Here is a 12716-nt window from a genome sequence, read left to right as displayed (position 1 = left end):
TTCTCCAGTACTATTTTTATGGCTAGTTTATATTTCTTTTCTATGTATGTAATATATTGTATTTAACTGATCTTTGTTATTTAATAGAAGATTTTCCCCTTACTGTTACTAATAGTGCTGTGAGTAAATGTCCTTAAATATTTGTGTACATTTATAATTACTTCTTTAGGATAATTTCTGAGAGGTGAAGTTGTAAGTTCAATAGATATAAATGTATTAAGCCTTTGTACATAATCCTTCAAAAAGCTTAAAACGAATTTATATTCTAGCAATAATGTCACCTATAAGAAAGCCTCTTTTCCCAACACTGTATAGTAAGGTTGGGCATTTGAAACTTTCTGTTGGTTTATTAATTTCTTTGGATAGTAGTCTTGCATGAAATGATGAGAGAAATCACTGTCATAAAGTTTTCACTTGTCAGTGGCAGAATAGACATCTTTTAACTCAATCTGATTTTGAAAACTATTGTGTATCTTTTTATTAATATATACACCCTGCAAGAATCTCCTGTGTATTAGTTGTTTATATAGCTGCCACCTTGCCAGAAATGGTCAAGTAAATTGTAGGTGAAGTAGATAATGCAGGTTGTTAAGATAAACTATCATTGCTTTTATTTATTCTTCAACATCTATTCAGGGAAGAGCATTTGAAGTTTTTTTGAAGGTCCCCACGAAGAATAACCTGTGTGTCCTGTGTGTTTTAATTTTAACAGAGGCTAGTATTACTAGCTTGAAACAGGCTGCTTTAGTCAAAGCTCCACTCATTCCAACTCTGAATACAATCGTGCAGTATCTTGACCTCACTCCAAATCAGGAATACTTGTTTGAAAGGATCAAAGGTAATTATTGATTTGAAGGGGGGAAAAAATGAGAGCTGTTTCAGTACTTTGAAATTTTATAAATAAAGGTAACATGGGAAAGAAATTTTTTTTCATTATTAAGTATCACTAAGTATGGTCTTACTTTATAAATACACATTATGGCTTCATTAAGGCTAATACTTGAACAGATGTGGGTTTTATATTTTATATGCTTAAAAATGATCAAAATAATGTAATTATCCTTGAATACAATAATAATTTTGTCCTATATAGGGAAACTTAAATATGAGCTAAATGGGTTCGCGTGAATATTTCATTCATTTTCTATTCTTAAACCACCAAGAATGGATGCCACAATGACATTCTTTGTAATTTTAGTATGCTGATCTTATTTCTTTCAGTTTTTATAGGTCATATGTAATATGTTGCTTCTTTATATGTCTGTTATATCCTGATCATTTGGGGAAAATAATCCTGGTTATTTTCCTGGGTTGGGAAGATCCCCTGGAGAAGACAAGAGCAACCCACTCCAGTATTCTCGCCTGTAAAATCCCATAGACAGAGGAGCCTGGAGGGCTGCAGTCTGTGAAGTCTCAAAGAGTTAGACATGACTGAGTGACAGAGAGTGTGCACGTATATACACGTACACAGTCTTCTCAGGAGCCTGACTTGAGAATCAGGATATTTAGCCTCCCTGATACCCCCACATACTCTGTTTATGCCTCCCTACATTCATTTGGATAGACTCTGTAAAATGGTCTCATCACTAAAACAAGTTTTAGAAATATTATTTCACTTTTCAGATTTATCATAAATCTTAATTTATGTTATGTGTTATGTTGCCCCTTCTGTATTCTAGCTTTAGACTAGGGTTCAGGAATAAACATTTATCATTACTTTTTTTTTGAGTATAATTGTTTTATAGTGTTGTGTTAGTTTCCACCATATATATATCCTCCCTTACTTCCTGAGCCTCCCTCCCACCAGTCCCCCCAAGTCCCACCCATCTGGGTCGTCACAGAGCACCGAGCTGAGCTCCCTGTGCTGTGTGGCGGCTTCCTGCTGGCTAGCTGTTTGACACATGGTAGTATATGTCAGTGCTACTCTCTCATTCATCCCACCCTCTCCTGCTCCCCAAAAACGTTTTGTATAAGGAGAATTCAAATGTACTTAAAACTAGACACAAGAGTCTGCTCAGCCTTCTTATACCAGCACCCAGTTCTAGCAGCCATCAGTCCCTGTGCAGCCCTCACCCTTTGCATATTCCCATCTACCTCCTCCCTTCCTGCATTATTTGAGGCCAGTTCTGTATGTCATCATCAGATTATCTGCAAGGATCTTGATATGTATCTGTAGAAGAGGATAAGGCCTTTTAAAAAGAGAACCACAAACAGTGATCACACGTCATACTTTTATAGTATGAAAAATACAGCTTATATACATAGCCAGGTGGCACAGTGATAAAGAATCCGCCTGCCAATGCAGGAAGACCCAGGTTTGATCCCTGGTTCGGGAAGATCCCCTGGAGGAGGAAATGGCAACCGACTCCAGTATTCTTGCCTGGAAAATCCCATGGATGAAGAAGTCTGACAGGCTACAGTCCATGGGGTTGCAAAGAGTCGGGCACAACTGAGTGACTAACTCTTCACTTTGCCTCATAGCTAACAAGATATTTATACATCCAAAAAAGACGTGTGTGTGCACATATATACAGAGTGTGTATACACATATATATATATATAAAGTTTTATATGTCAAGTATACAAAAATGTTTAAAAAACAAAGTGAACATTTATATGGGGCTTCCAGATTGAACAATTACCATCCTTTTACAATATTTGATTCTCTCTCTATATACATACACACATGCATTTTACATATACACACACACATTTTTTTGCTCTAACATTGTGGACATCATTATTTCTCAGCACATGAGTTCCTAAAAGTAAGAACATTTTACATAACTGTAATAGAATTGTCAGACCTTAAGAATGAATATTTCTATATCTGATAATCCAGTTTATATTCAGATTTCCCATTTGTCCAGAGACTGTTATATACCCTTTTTTCCCCTAACTGGAATAGTTTATGTTCACACATTACATTGTATTGCTTTCTCTTTTTTTTAATCTCTTTGTCTAAAACAGTTCTGCCAATTTTTCCCCCCCACGTGACATTGCCTTTTTTAAGAATCCTGAACAGTAATCTTGTCTTACATTGGATTTATCTTACTCTTTCTTCATGGTGCTATTTAATTTTTTATATTGTGTATTTCTTTGTTTGAATGTTTTGATTGGGTTTTTAAGATGACATGCTTTCCTTGTTGTAACCCCTTAGCCTGTTTCTCCTTCTTTAGTATACATTCTTAGCTTTTTTTTAATCTCACCTCTCTTGCTACAGAACTTTCTCAGGGAGGCTGTATGAGCTCGTTTCGATGGAATAGAGGTGGAGACTTTAAAGGTCGCAAGTGGGATACAGACCTGCCCACGGATTCTGCTGTAAGTCCTCAGTTTTATTTTTATTTATTTTATTTATTTTTATTTATTTTTCTCAGTTTGACATTTTTGTTATGGGTTCATTTTTCCATTATAAAATAAGCATTAAAAGAACTTAGAGGGAATTCCCTGGTGGTCCAGTGGTTAGGACTCACTGCTTTCACTGCTGTAAGCCCAGGTTCAGTCCCTGGTCAGGGAACTAAGATCCTGCAAGCTGCATGCTGTGGCTGGAAAAGAAAAAAAAAAAAAAATTGAAAAAAATGTTTTTAAATAAAAAGACTTTAGAAATTAAGTAGAAATAAAAAATTAAAATTGTACTGGCATCTTAACCCAACCACTATTAATATTTTGGTGTATTTTCTTATTTTTTCTTTACTTAGACTGTGCTATTTTTAATGTTTTTTTATCACAGATGTAATTATAAAATTTGTATCCTGCTTTCTTTCACTTTTCAATGTTTAAGTATTTGCATTATTACTCACTGTCATTTAACTGACCTTAAAGTTTTAGAAATATGTAGTGGCAGGGGGCGGATTTTTGTTTTTCTGTCTTAAATACTGTTGGGAGTAACATACTGCATGTTTCTTTCTAATTTCGGGTTATGACTTTAAGACAGATTCCTAGAATTAGATTTATGAGATCAAAGACTAAAGTTTTAGGCATTTAAAAGTTTCTCAAAATTATGTTTGTTTTTTTAAAATGACTGGTGCATGTGAAAATGAAGTTTTAAATGCTGATAGTCAAGAATGGACTATATGTGTATTTTATCTTCATTTTGCTGTTAATTAACTATATGAGGGTGAATAATCCACTTAACACAAAATTAGGAATGTGTTTTATCTTTTCATTTTATAGATTTCAGCTTACAAATATAATCACTTGAAAGCATTTTTGCTAATTCTTTCTCAGGGGAAAAATTTAAAAATTGCAATCATTATAAACAGATGTTTGAAAAGTACCACACATAGGTTTTCATGCTGACTTTGAAAAATTATTTCCTTGTCTTCAGATCATCATGCATGTATTTTGCACCTACCTTGATTCCAGATTACCTCCACATCCTAAATATCCTGATGGAAAAACATTTACTTCTCAGCACTTTGTTCAGACACCAAATAAACCAGGTATAAACAACCTCTCCTAAAAGAATGAGTTGAGCTTTTCACATAAAATAATGTAGTGGAAGCTTTTCGTTTGTTTTTTAATGTAGCCTATTTTGTTTACAGATGTGACGAATGAGAATGTTTTTTGCATTTATCAGAGTGCTATCAACCCTCCCCATTATGAGCTAATCTACCAGCGTCATGTCTACAATCTTCCAAAGGTACTTCTATTTAGAAGCAACAGCAGTTGCTATTACTAATGTCATGGATGACTTACTTTGATATTTCTTTTAAAATTAGATTCTCTTTATGAAATAGGTAAACTTCTTAAGTTAGGGGGAAAGTGCTATTTTTATATCCCTTTTTTTTAAATTCTGAAAGTAATATATACTTAATTTGGAAAAGTATGAAGAAAAGGAAGAAAAATTCATTCCATTACTTAGAGGAAGCTGTTACTATTTGGTGTTTTTTATTTTTTTTTATTTTGGTTTTCTCTGTACTTTTTTATGGGTTGAAATCATATTGTTTGTATAGTTCTATATCGTTTTAAAAATTAACATTATAACATAATTTTCCATGACTTTAAAAGTCTTCATAAAAACACTTTTTAATGACAATTTTAAAACTTCATGATAAAGATATAATTTATGCAACCACTCCCTACAGTTGGACATTTTGGATGTTTCTAATTCTTCATTGTCATAAATACCTTTATGCATATAACTATCTGTATTTTGGATAATTTTTTAGCTCAAAGTCCAAAAGTGGAATTCTAGGTAATAGAATATTTTCAAGGCTGTTAAAATATATTATCAAATTACTATATGAAAAAATTTATTGTACCAGTTTATACTTCTATCCAGACATTTTACTCTTAATTATAAACATCAGTTCTGTTGATGACCTTTGTGGTTATTTTGTTACCAGCATCTTTACTAAAGAAATTTTACGTAGACTAAATCATAAAATTATATTCTTCATTCTGTCAGATACCCAGGAGAGAATATTTCTTTTTTTTTTAAGTTTAATATTTCAACTTTGTAAGTGTAAATAATTTGGGCCATTTAAAGAAACACTGTCTTTAAAAATCATATATCCTAAAGATATTTTAGTCAAAACAACTTAAATCAGAGTGAACAGGTGTAAGTTAATCAGTAAACTGAAAATCTAAATCAGGAGCTATCAGTAGTTTGATTTTAGTGCTAGCAAAATACTGCCTTGTCCCTTGTAGATAAAATAAATTTACATTTAATATATTACTTATACTGTATGTATCATAATGTATTTTAAAGCGTGATTAAAGATTTTTTAATCTCAACACTTTTGTTTAAACTGTTGATTTTGGGGGTAGTGTTTTGTGTGTAGGATATAGCATACCAACTTCAGAGTATCTCCCAGCCAGTCCTTCGTAAATGCTGCTCCCCTTGTGTGGGAACTTCCCAGTGTGTTTATTTCTGCTTATCTTTCAGGTCTCAACTTAAAAATATCTCTTCTCAGGGAGGCATTGCTTCACTGCTCTGGTTTTTATGTATTTGTTCCCATGGCACCCTGCACCTCCTCCTCTCTCATAACATTCCTCACACGTTAGTTCTGAGTTTCCTGTCTGCCTTTCCTTCTGCTAGACTTTAAGCTCCTTGATTACATGGATCCTCTCTGTTTTATTCACCACAGAAGTCCCACTTATAGCACAAAAGTAGGGACTTTGTTTAATGAATCAATGAAAGCCTGAATTACATGGAATTCTGAATTAGTAGAATGTAAATTGATAGGACCCACACTTACCTCTCAGGCTGAATTTTTGTTCTGGTTTGGTTTAAATCTTGCTGGGTTTTTTTGTCTTTGTTCCAGGGCCGAAATAATATGTTTCATACACTGTTGATGTTCCTCTACATTATAAAAACCAAAGAGTCAGGAATGCTTGGGTAGGTATTTATGCTTTAATACAAGTACTTATTTTATACACTTTTTCTTATGTTCGGATTCTGCAGAAGGCAGCATCATATACTGAAAAGATGTGTGTACTAAACGATACAAGACATGACTTCTAGTACTGGCTCAGCGCTTTTGCTAACGATTTCTGCCATTTTGAGCAAGTCCATTAATTCCTTAAAACCTCCATTTCCCTATTGATAAAAAGGCAATTCGACCACATTATTGGCTTTTACAGTGGTGTCCCCCAGAGGGACAATTCAGATATATCAGGCTCTCGCCACTTTAAAATTAAAAAAACAAACAAACCAACTGGAGTCTTGTTTGTTCAGGCTATCCCATTTCAGACACAGAGCCTTCTACAAAATATTTACACTTCCAAAGAGGCTTAAGTCAGCACCCATTCCATAATACTGTTAATTGGAATGGAAGAATGGTCAGTTGAAATTATTTACTTTGTGTCGTCTAAATACTTAGTAATGAAGCTCACATACTGTTACAGTAAACTCAAAATTGCTGTCTTGTCATTTTGGTGATTTGAAATTTCAGTGCTTCAAAACAGTATGTGAAGTAAATGGACCCTAGCTAATGCTGGGTAAATCTGGTAATGCACAGGCTGGAAGTCTGAGAATCTGGCTTCTGGGTGCATCTCTGCCTGCACTAAGTAACCTGAGGCTAAAAAAATGAAAAGGGAAGAGCTGAGTAGAAAGCATCAGTCTGTTCAGCTCTGATCTTCATGTTTCTGTTGAGTTCTCTGCATGTCCTATTTAATACAGGTTTAGAACGGCACTGTCCCACACAGCAGCCACCAGCCACATGTGTGTGGCATTGAGCATTTGAAATATGACTAGTCTAGATTGAGATGGGCTGTCAGTGTAAAAGATCCCCTGGAGGAGGAAATGGTAGCCCACTCCAGTATTCTTGCCTGGGAAATATCATGGACAGAGGTGCCTGGAGGGCAACAGTCCACCGGGTTGCAGAGTCAGACGCGACTGAGCATGCACACAACGCGCTATAGTGTGAAATACATAGACTAGAATTTAAAGACCTAGTATCAAATAATAAAGTAAAATATCTCTTTAATAATTGTGTATATTGATTACATGTTGAAATAATATGTTGGATATACTGAGTTAAATGAAGTATATTATTAAAATTATTTTCACCTGTTTCTTTTTACTGTTTAGTTTTTAAGGTTATATATTATATTTCTGTTGGACAGCACTGCACTGGAGAAAGACAAACTCCTATCCTTAATTAAACATATTAGATGCAAAGATTTTTAGGACATAAACTGAAATTTATAAACAGCTTTCTAAGAAATTTATCAGCTTCCTGTAGCATGTATTTTTTTTAATGTAAGAAAGATTAAGAAACTCACTTTTGTCAGGCATCTCTGCTACCATGGTTCTTTTTTATTTTTTAATTACAAAAATAATGCATGCTCAATACAGAAATATTTAAACAATACAGCAGTGTATAAACTAGTAATTGAAAACTCCCCTCTGATCAACTGTCTCTCAGTGCCACTCCTTCAAGGTACCTACTGGGTTATCAGTTGGAGGTGTATGTTTTTCCAGTTACTTTATGGGGAAAGTTGATTCTGTTTTTATTTTTCATTTTATTTAAAAATATATTGTACCCAAACATATTACCTTGTGAGCTGCCTTTTGATCTTATGGTGTAGCTTGGATATTTTTCTGTGTCAGTAAATAGACTTTTTCCCTAAATTTTCTAGCAGCATTTGGTTATAGATACACATATATTAGAAAGATGGAATGTGCTATGGCTTTGTAATTCTTCATTTAAAAGTGTTTCTGGAAGGCTATTTTGAAGTGGGGAATTAATTTAGCAGTATTTTAAATAGTGAATTTTTTATTTTAATTGAAAATTTATCTTTTCCTCAAAAAATCTAAATTGATAACTGATACAAGCTTGTGTTGAGTGCCATATATAGTTTGTCAGATACATACAAATGTAAAATCTTTAAAGTACTTAGTGGGACAGTGATTTACTCAGAAGCCCAAAAGAATTGATACAATTCTTAAAGTGCTTATTTTAACTGAATGAGCCCCTTATATGTGGAAACATAAGTGAAACATTTTAGACTAAAATTAATCTTTTTTATTTATTTGATTTTTTTAATCCAGGGGAAAAAAACTGAAATTACTAGCTTTTAAAATATGATTGATCTTTTTAATACATTGTAGAACAACCAAATGTTAAAAACTGCCCTCCTGTGTCATAAAGGAAATAAGCAAGTGGCTCAAATATAGTCCACTTGGAATCATGCCCATAATACAGCAGATTGATACAAATACAGTATCAATTCAGTGCCACTTACTTGTGTAGTTACTAGAATGATATGAATGTTTTACTTCCAAGAAGGAAAAAAATCTAGACAGAATTGACTGCACAGTAAAGTGTCCTGTTTAGCAAAAGACACCATAAATAAAATTTGAAACTAAGTGACAAACTGAGACAAAGCATAATTATAATGCTTAGAGCAAAGCCAAGGTAATATCCATCATACATAGAGAGCGTGCACATTAGAAAAGAAAAATACAGAAAATCGTCAAAAACATGAACGAAATACTTTTTCATAGAAGAGTGTTGTGCAAGTGGTTAACAAACATGAAAAAACGCTTAGTCTCATTTACAAGCAAGCCAAAATTAAATTTTTTCTTTCCCTATCATACTGAAATTTCTCATTTGCCATGTTGTTGAGGGTATGGAGAAAAAACACAGTTGATGAAATTACCCTTTTTGAAGAGCATTTTTGGTACATTTTAAATTTTTTTTATTAAAATGAATACATACTCATAATTTTAAAAGTCACAGTGTGCTAAAATTTCATGACAGAAATAAGGCATTCCCAGAACTTCCCAAGCCCATCTCCCAAAAGCAACCGCTTAGAACTCTTCTGGCTCCAGATGGTAGAGATGTGTAGTTCTCCTTTGACTGCCATCCTGTTAGATGAGTCCTTGTTCTCTTTTGGCCCTCTTCTCCTTCCTCTTACTTTGAATACAGTTGTATTACTCTATGGAGTAGATTTTTCTTTATATTATGTGCAGTAAGGCTTAATTTAAGCTATATTAGTAATACCCATATTTACTGAAGCATCCCAAATAATTAGAAAACTCCTAAATGAAATCAAATATGTAAAGTTCTCTAAGAGGCCTAGCATCTCTAAATCTCCATTTAAAAAAATTTAATTGACACTTTTACTTACTTGCTAAAATTGTCCTGTTAACTCCATCTGTTGTAGTAGTTCTTGAGTTCCACTGAAAAATTAATTTTCAACACTCCATAAACCATTTATTCTAAATTTGGGTTTTAAGCACAGGTAAGAAAGTAATAACTGTTACTAGAATTCATCTGATAAACCATGTATAACATAACTGATTGCAGAAAAGCACTAAATGTCAATTAAACTTGTATTCCTTGTAAAGACTCCTGTTATTTGGGGGGGAAGAAAAGACCTTAAATGCTTGTCAATCAATTTCACTAATTTTTTTTTTTCTTTTTTTAGGAGAGTTAATCTTGGCCTCTCTGGTGTGAATATTTTGTGGATTTTTGGAGAGTAGTGGATAATTTAATTCCAAACATTTGGACTTCATTTGACTGAATCAGAAGTTGAATCTAAGCATCTGAGTCACTGCCTCTTCTGAAATAAGATAGTATATGCATGTTACAGACTCTTTAGATGTAACAGAAAATAGCTAGTGTGAAACATATTCTACACCAAGAAAAATTACCTTCAATTTTTTATCATTTCAGAAAAAACTACAACCCTTCAGACTTTTGTTGACACAAAACAGTGCGGTTACCCCTTAATTAATTCGAGTCCTTCTTCATTGTAACCACCAAATAAGAATCATTCACCATATTGTTCCCCACAAAAGTGTTTTTTCAATTGAGTTATTTAGTATAAATAATTAAAAAGAAACAAGCAAATTGCTCATTTTTTTTAATGTCTGTATTTCCCCAGTGTTTGGCAAATCAGCCCAAGGCCCAGATTTAAAGAAATGAGATAAACTTCTAAATAATGTTAATTCATGTGTATTTTTAAAATATTATTGAAAGAGATTTGATGGTATTAATGTTTGAAAAGTCAGCTCTCTGTGAAGTTCAGTTTTTGAACATGGTTTGAAAAATGCTGCATGGTCTTTTCTGTGATGCCCTCGCCCCTTCCACCCCAGTCTTGCCTTACCTCTCTCCTTCCCTGCCCCAGCCAGACTGGCCCTCTCAGTGGCCTCCATGCACTCCCGCTGCCTGAGACATTCCTGCCCCACTCTTGGTCTTTCTGACCCTCCTCAGCACCCTTCTAAGTTCTGCCTAAATGTTGCTTTCCCAGGGGACTATCCCCTCCCCTTCCCCACCACCACCAGCCAAGTCCCCCAGACCCTCTGACTGTTATCTCTCCTGGTACCTTTCAACTTAGCTTATCACCAAGAAGTGGTTTGAAAGCACATGTGCACATGCATCTCTTTATGTCTTTTTACACCTGAGCTGTTCCATTACAGCAGCCACCTAAGGCTATTAAGCACTTGAAACACACCTTGTCTGATTTGTAATGTGCTGTGAGTGTAAAATTACATCAAAGACTTGATGTGAATAAAAGACCGTAAACTAAACAGAAAAATAAAAAGTCAACTTGGGTTAAATTTAGCTGATAGAATTAAACTATTTAGGTCTTAGTCAAGAGACTGAAGACATCAAAAAAAAAACAATTGCCTTGGTTTTAATAACTCAGTTTCACTATTCTCTAATATTGAGTTCCCTTCTTTAAGATCATATTCTATCTTATCTGTTTAAATTTCTTAGATGTGTTCAAAATATCTGGAGAGTAGGAAATTACCAAATTTGTAAGTTTTGCTTGACCCTCCCATCTATTTTTTTAAATGTATAAGTAGTGTATCTAAGGCTAGCTAGCATCTGTATATGTTTTCTGGGTTGACATATTATTAGAGACTGCTTTACCTGGAAAACCAGTATCTTCTCAAAAACTCCATGTCGGTATTATATACGCTGCTTCTTTTGTATAATTTGTAAATCTTGTTCCTGTTTTTAAAAAGTCAGATGTCCAAAAGAAAGGAGGTTTCTATCTTATAACTGCTTTTGATATGTGCTAAATTTGTTAGGATAATACCAATTAAACATGTTAAATATAAGAACATGTTACAGTCTAAGTCTACCATTTCAAAAGTTTGTGTATCTACTTCATAATTATAAAAAATATATCATTTCTTATATTAAAGTTTATGTGTCATGCAACATACAGTAAATATTTCACATAAAGTCTAATGGTACATGTTAAAAAAGGAAAGATTCTGTTTCCCTACTAAGGGTGGGATGGGTTACTATGCTCTGGGTAGCTTTCATATATTAATTTGTCTTCACAAATGTTCCAGCCAACATATACTTACTATAGTTTTTATTAAAAATACTTTAATGAATTAGTTTGACTTCATACTTCAAGAAGACACTGCACTGAAAATGTGGTAAATTTTGGGGTACTTCTGTTAAAAATGAGTAAATAATCTTCTTTTCTCTAATTAAATGTTATTTATATTTCTCACAAATTTTTTTTCACTTGACTCATCCTTATGGGGTCAAATACACTAATCTCATAGATTATGTTCACTGTATCATTCTTTCTTCTTTATGAAAATCAGCCTTTTCTTCAGCCAGATTTGTTTTAGAAGCATGTTTAGGTGTTTATAATTTAGTTCCTACTATGACATAAAAATACTGTGTTGCTTGGCCTTCTCAAACGGATACACACTTTAAGCTGATATTTCAGTGGTGAAGACAAGCAGCATGTATATAGTTGGCACTTCTAAACTCAGCTTTGTAAAATATATAAATAAATCCTTTGAATGCGGGCATTCCTTAAAGGTCAGGCTTTGGTCCTCTGCTTTTCCTTAAAGGTCTCATTCATTCTATGACTTACTCTGCACTTGATTCCCAAGCTCATCACCAACCATAACTGTCTCTCCTGAGCTCTACTGTTAAATTTCCTGTGACCTGTCGGACATTTCCACTTGGAAATCCTGCACATTCTTCATGTGTGGCACTGAATTCATATGTACTGAAACAGCTCCCTCTTCTCACATCCCTTTCTCTGTTCATTGTCCTACCAGTCGACCATGCTCAAAACTCTGCTTTCATCTTGATTCCTTGAGCTCCCTGGGTCCCCTGTCCAATCAGGCAGCAATCTCATCCATTCTTTCTTAACAATGTCTCTTGCAGCTGTCCCTTTCCATCTCTGCTGCCACTGTGCTCATTTATATCCTTATCAACTCGCATAGGACTACTACAACAGCCTAATTAATCTCACAGCTTCCTAATTGCTGCCATGCT

At 34.0% G+C, this 12716-nt stretch overlaps 2 protein-coding genes across 5 annotated transcripts in view; one reads left to right on the top strand and one right to left on the bottom strand.

The window, feature by feature from the left end:
* Window positions 1-11809, top strand: part of TMEM209 (transmembrane protein 209) — a 34466-nt gene extending 22657 nt beyond the window's left edge. For all 3 annotated transcript variants that reach the window (XM_059885940.1, XM_002686941.7, XM_005205743.5), the window contains exons 10-15: window positions 713-838; window positions 3224-3321; window positions 4328-4442; window positions 4545-4642; window positions 6270-6343; window positions 9883-11809. In XM_059885940.1, the coding sequence (XP_059741923.1) occupies window positions 713-838; window positions 3224-3321; window positions 4328-4442; window positions 4545-4642; window positions 6270-6343; window positions 9883-9937 (566 nt within the window). In that variant the 3' untranslated portion in view covers window positions 9938-11809. The remainder of the gene's footprint in view (window positions 1-712; window positions 839-3223; window positions 3322-4327; window positions 4443-4544; window positions 4643-6269; window positions 6344-9882) is intronic.
* KLHDC10 (kelch domain containing 10) overlaps window positions 3323-12716 on the bottom strand; it is a 97294-nt gene continuing 87900 nt past the window's right edge. Inside the window, exons 10-12 of one of the 2 annotated variants that reach the window (XM_010804457.3) lie at window positions 9583-9634; window positions 6204-6307; window positions 3323-3545 (exon numbers count right to left, since the gene is read on the bottom strand). In XM_010804457.3, the coding sequence (XP_010802759.1) occupies window positions 6207-6307; window positions 9583-9634 (153 nt within the window). In that variant the 3' untranslated portion in view covers window positions 3323-3545; window positions 6204-6206. Of the gene's footprint in view, window positions 3546-6203; window positions 6308-9113; window positions 9391-9582; window positions 9635-12716 lie in introns of those variants that run through there. The other variant, XM_010804458.3, reaches the window with a different exon arrangement.

Source organism: Bos taurus, chromosome 4 (genome assembly GCF_002263795.3).
Source record: "Bos taurus isolate L1 Dominette 01449 registration number 42190680 breed Hereford chromosome 4, ARS-UCD2.0, whole genome shotgun sequence".
NCBI lineage: Eukaryota > Metazoa > Chordata > Mammalia > Artiodactyla > Bovidae > Bos > Bos taurus.
The sequence above is the reverse complement of the archived record's forward strand: the minus strand, read 5'-3'. Positions and strand labels throughout refer to the sequence as shown.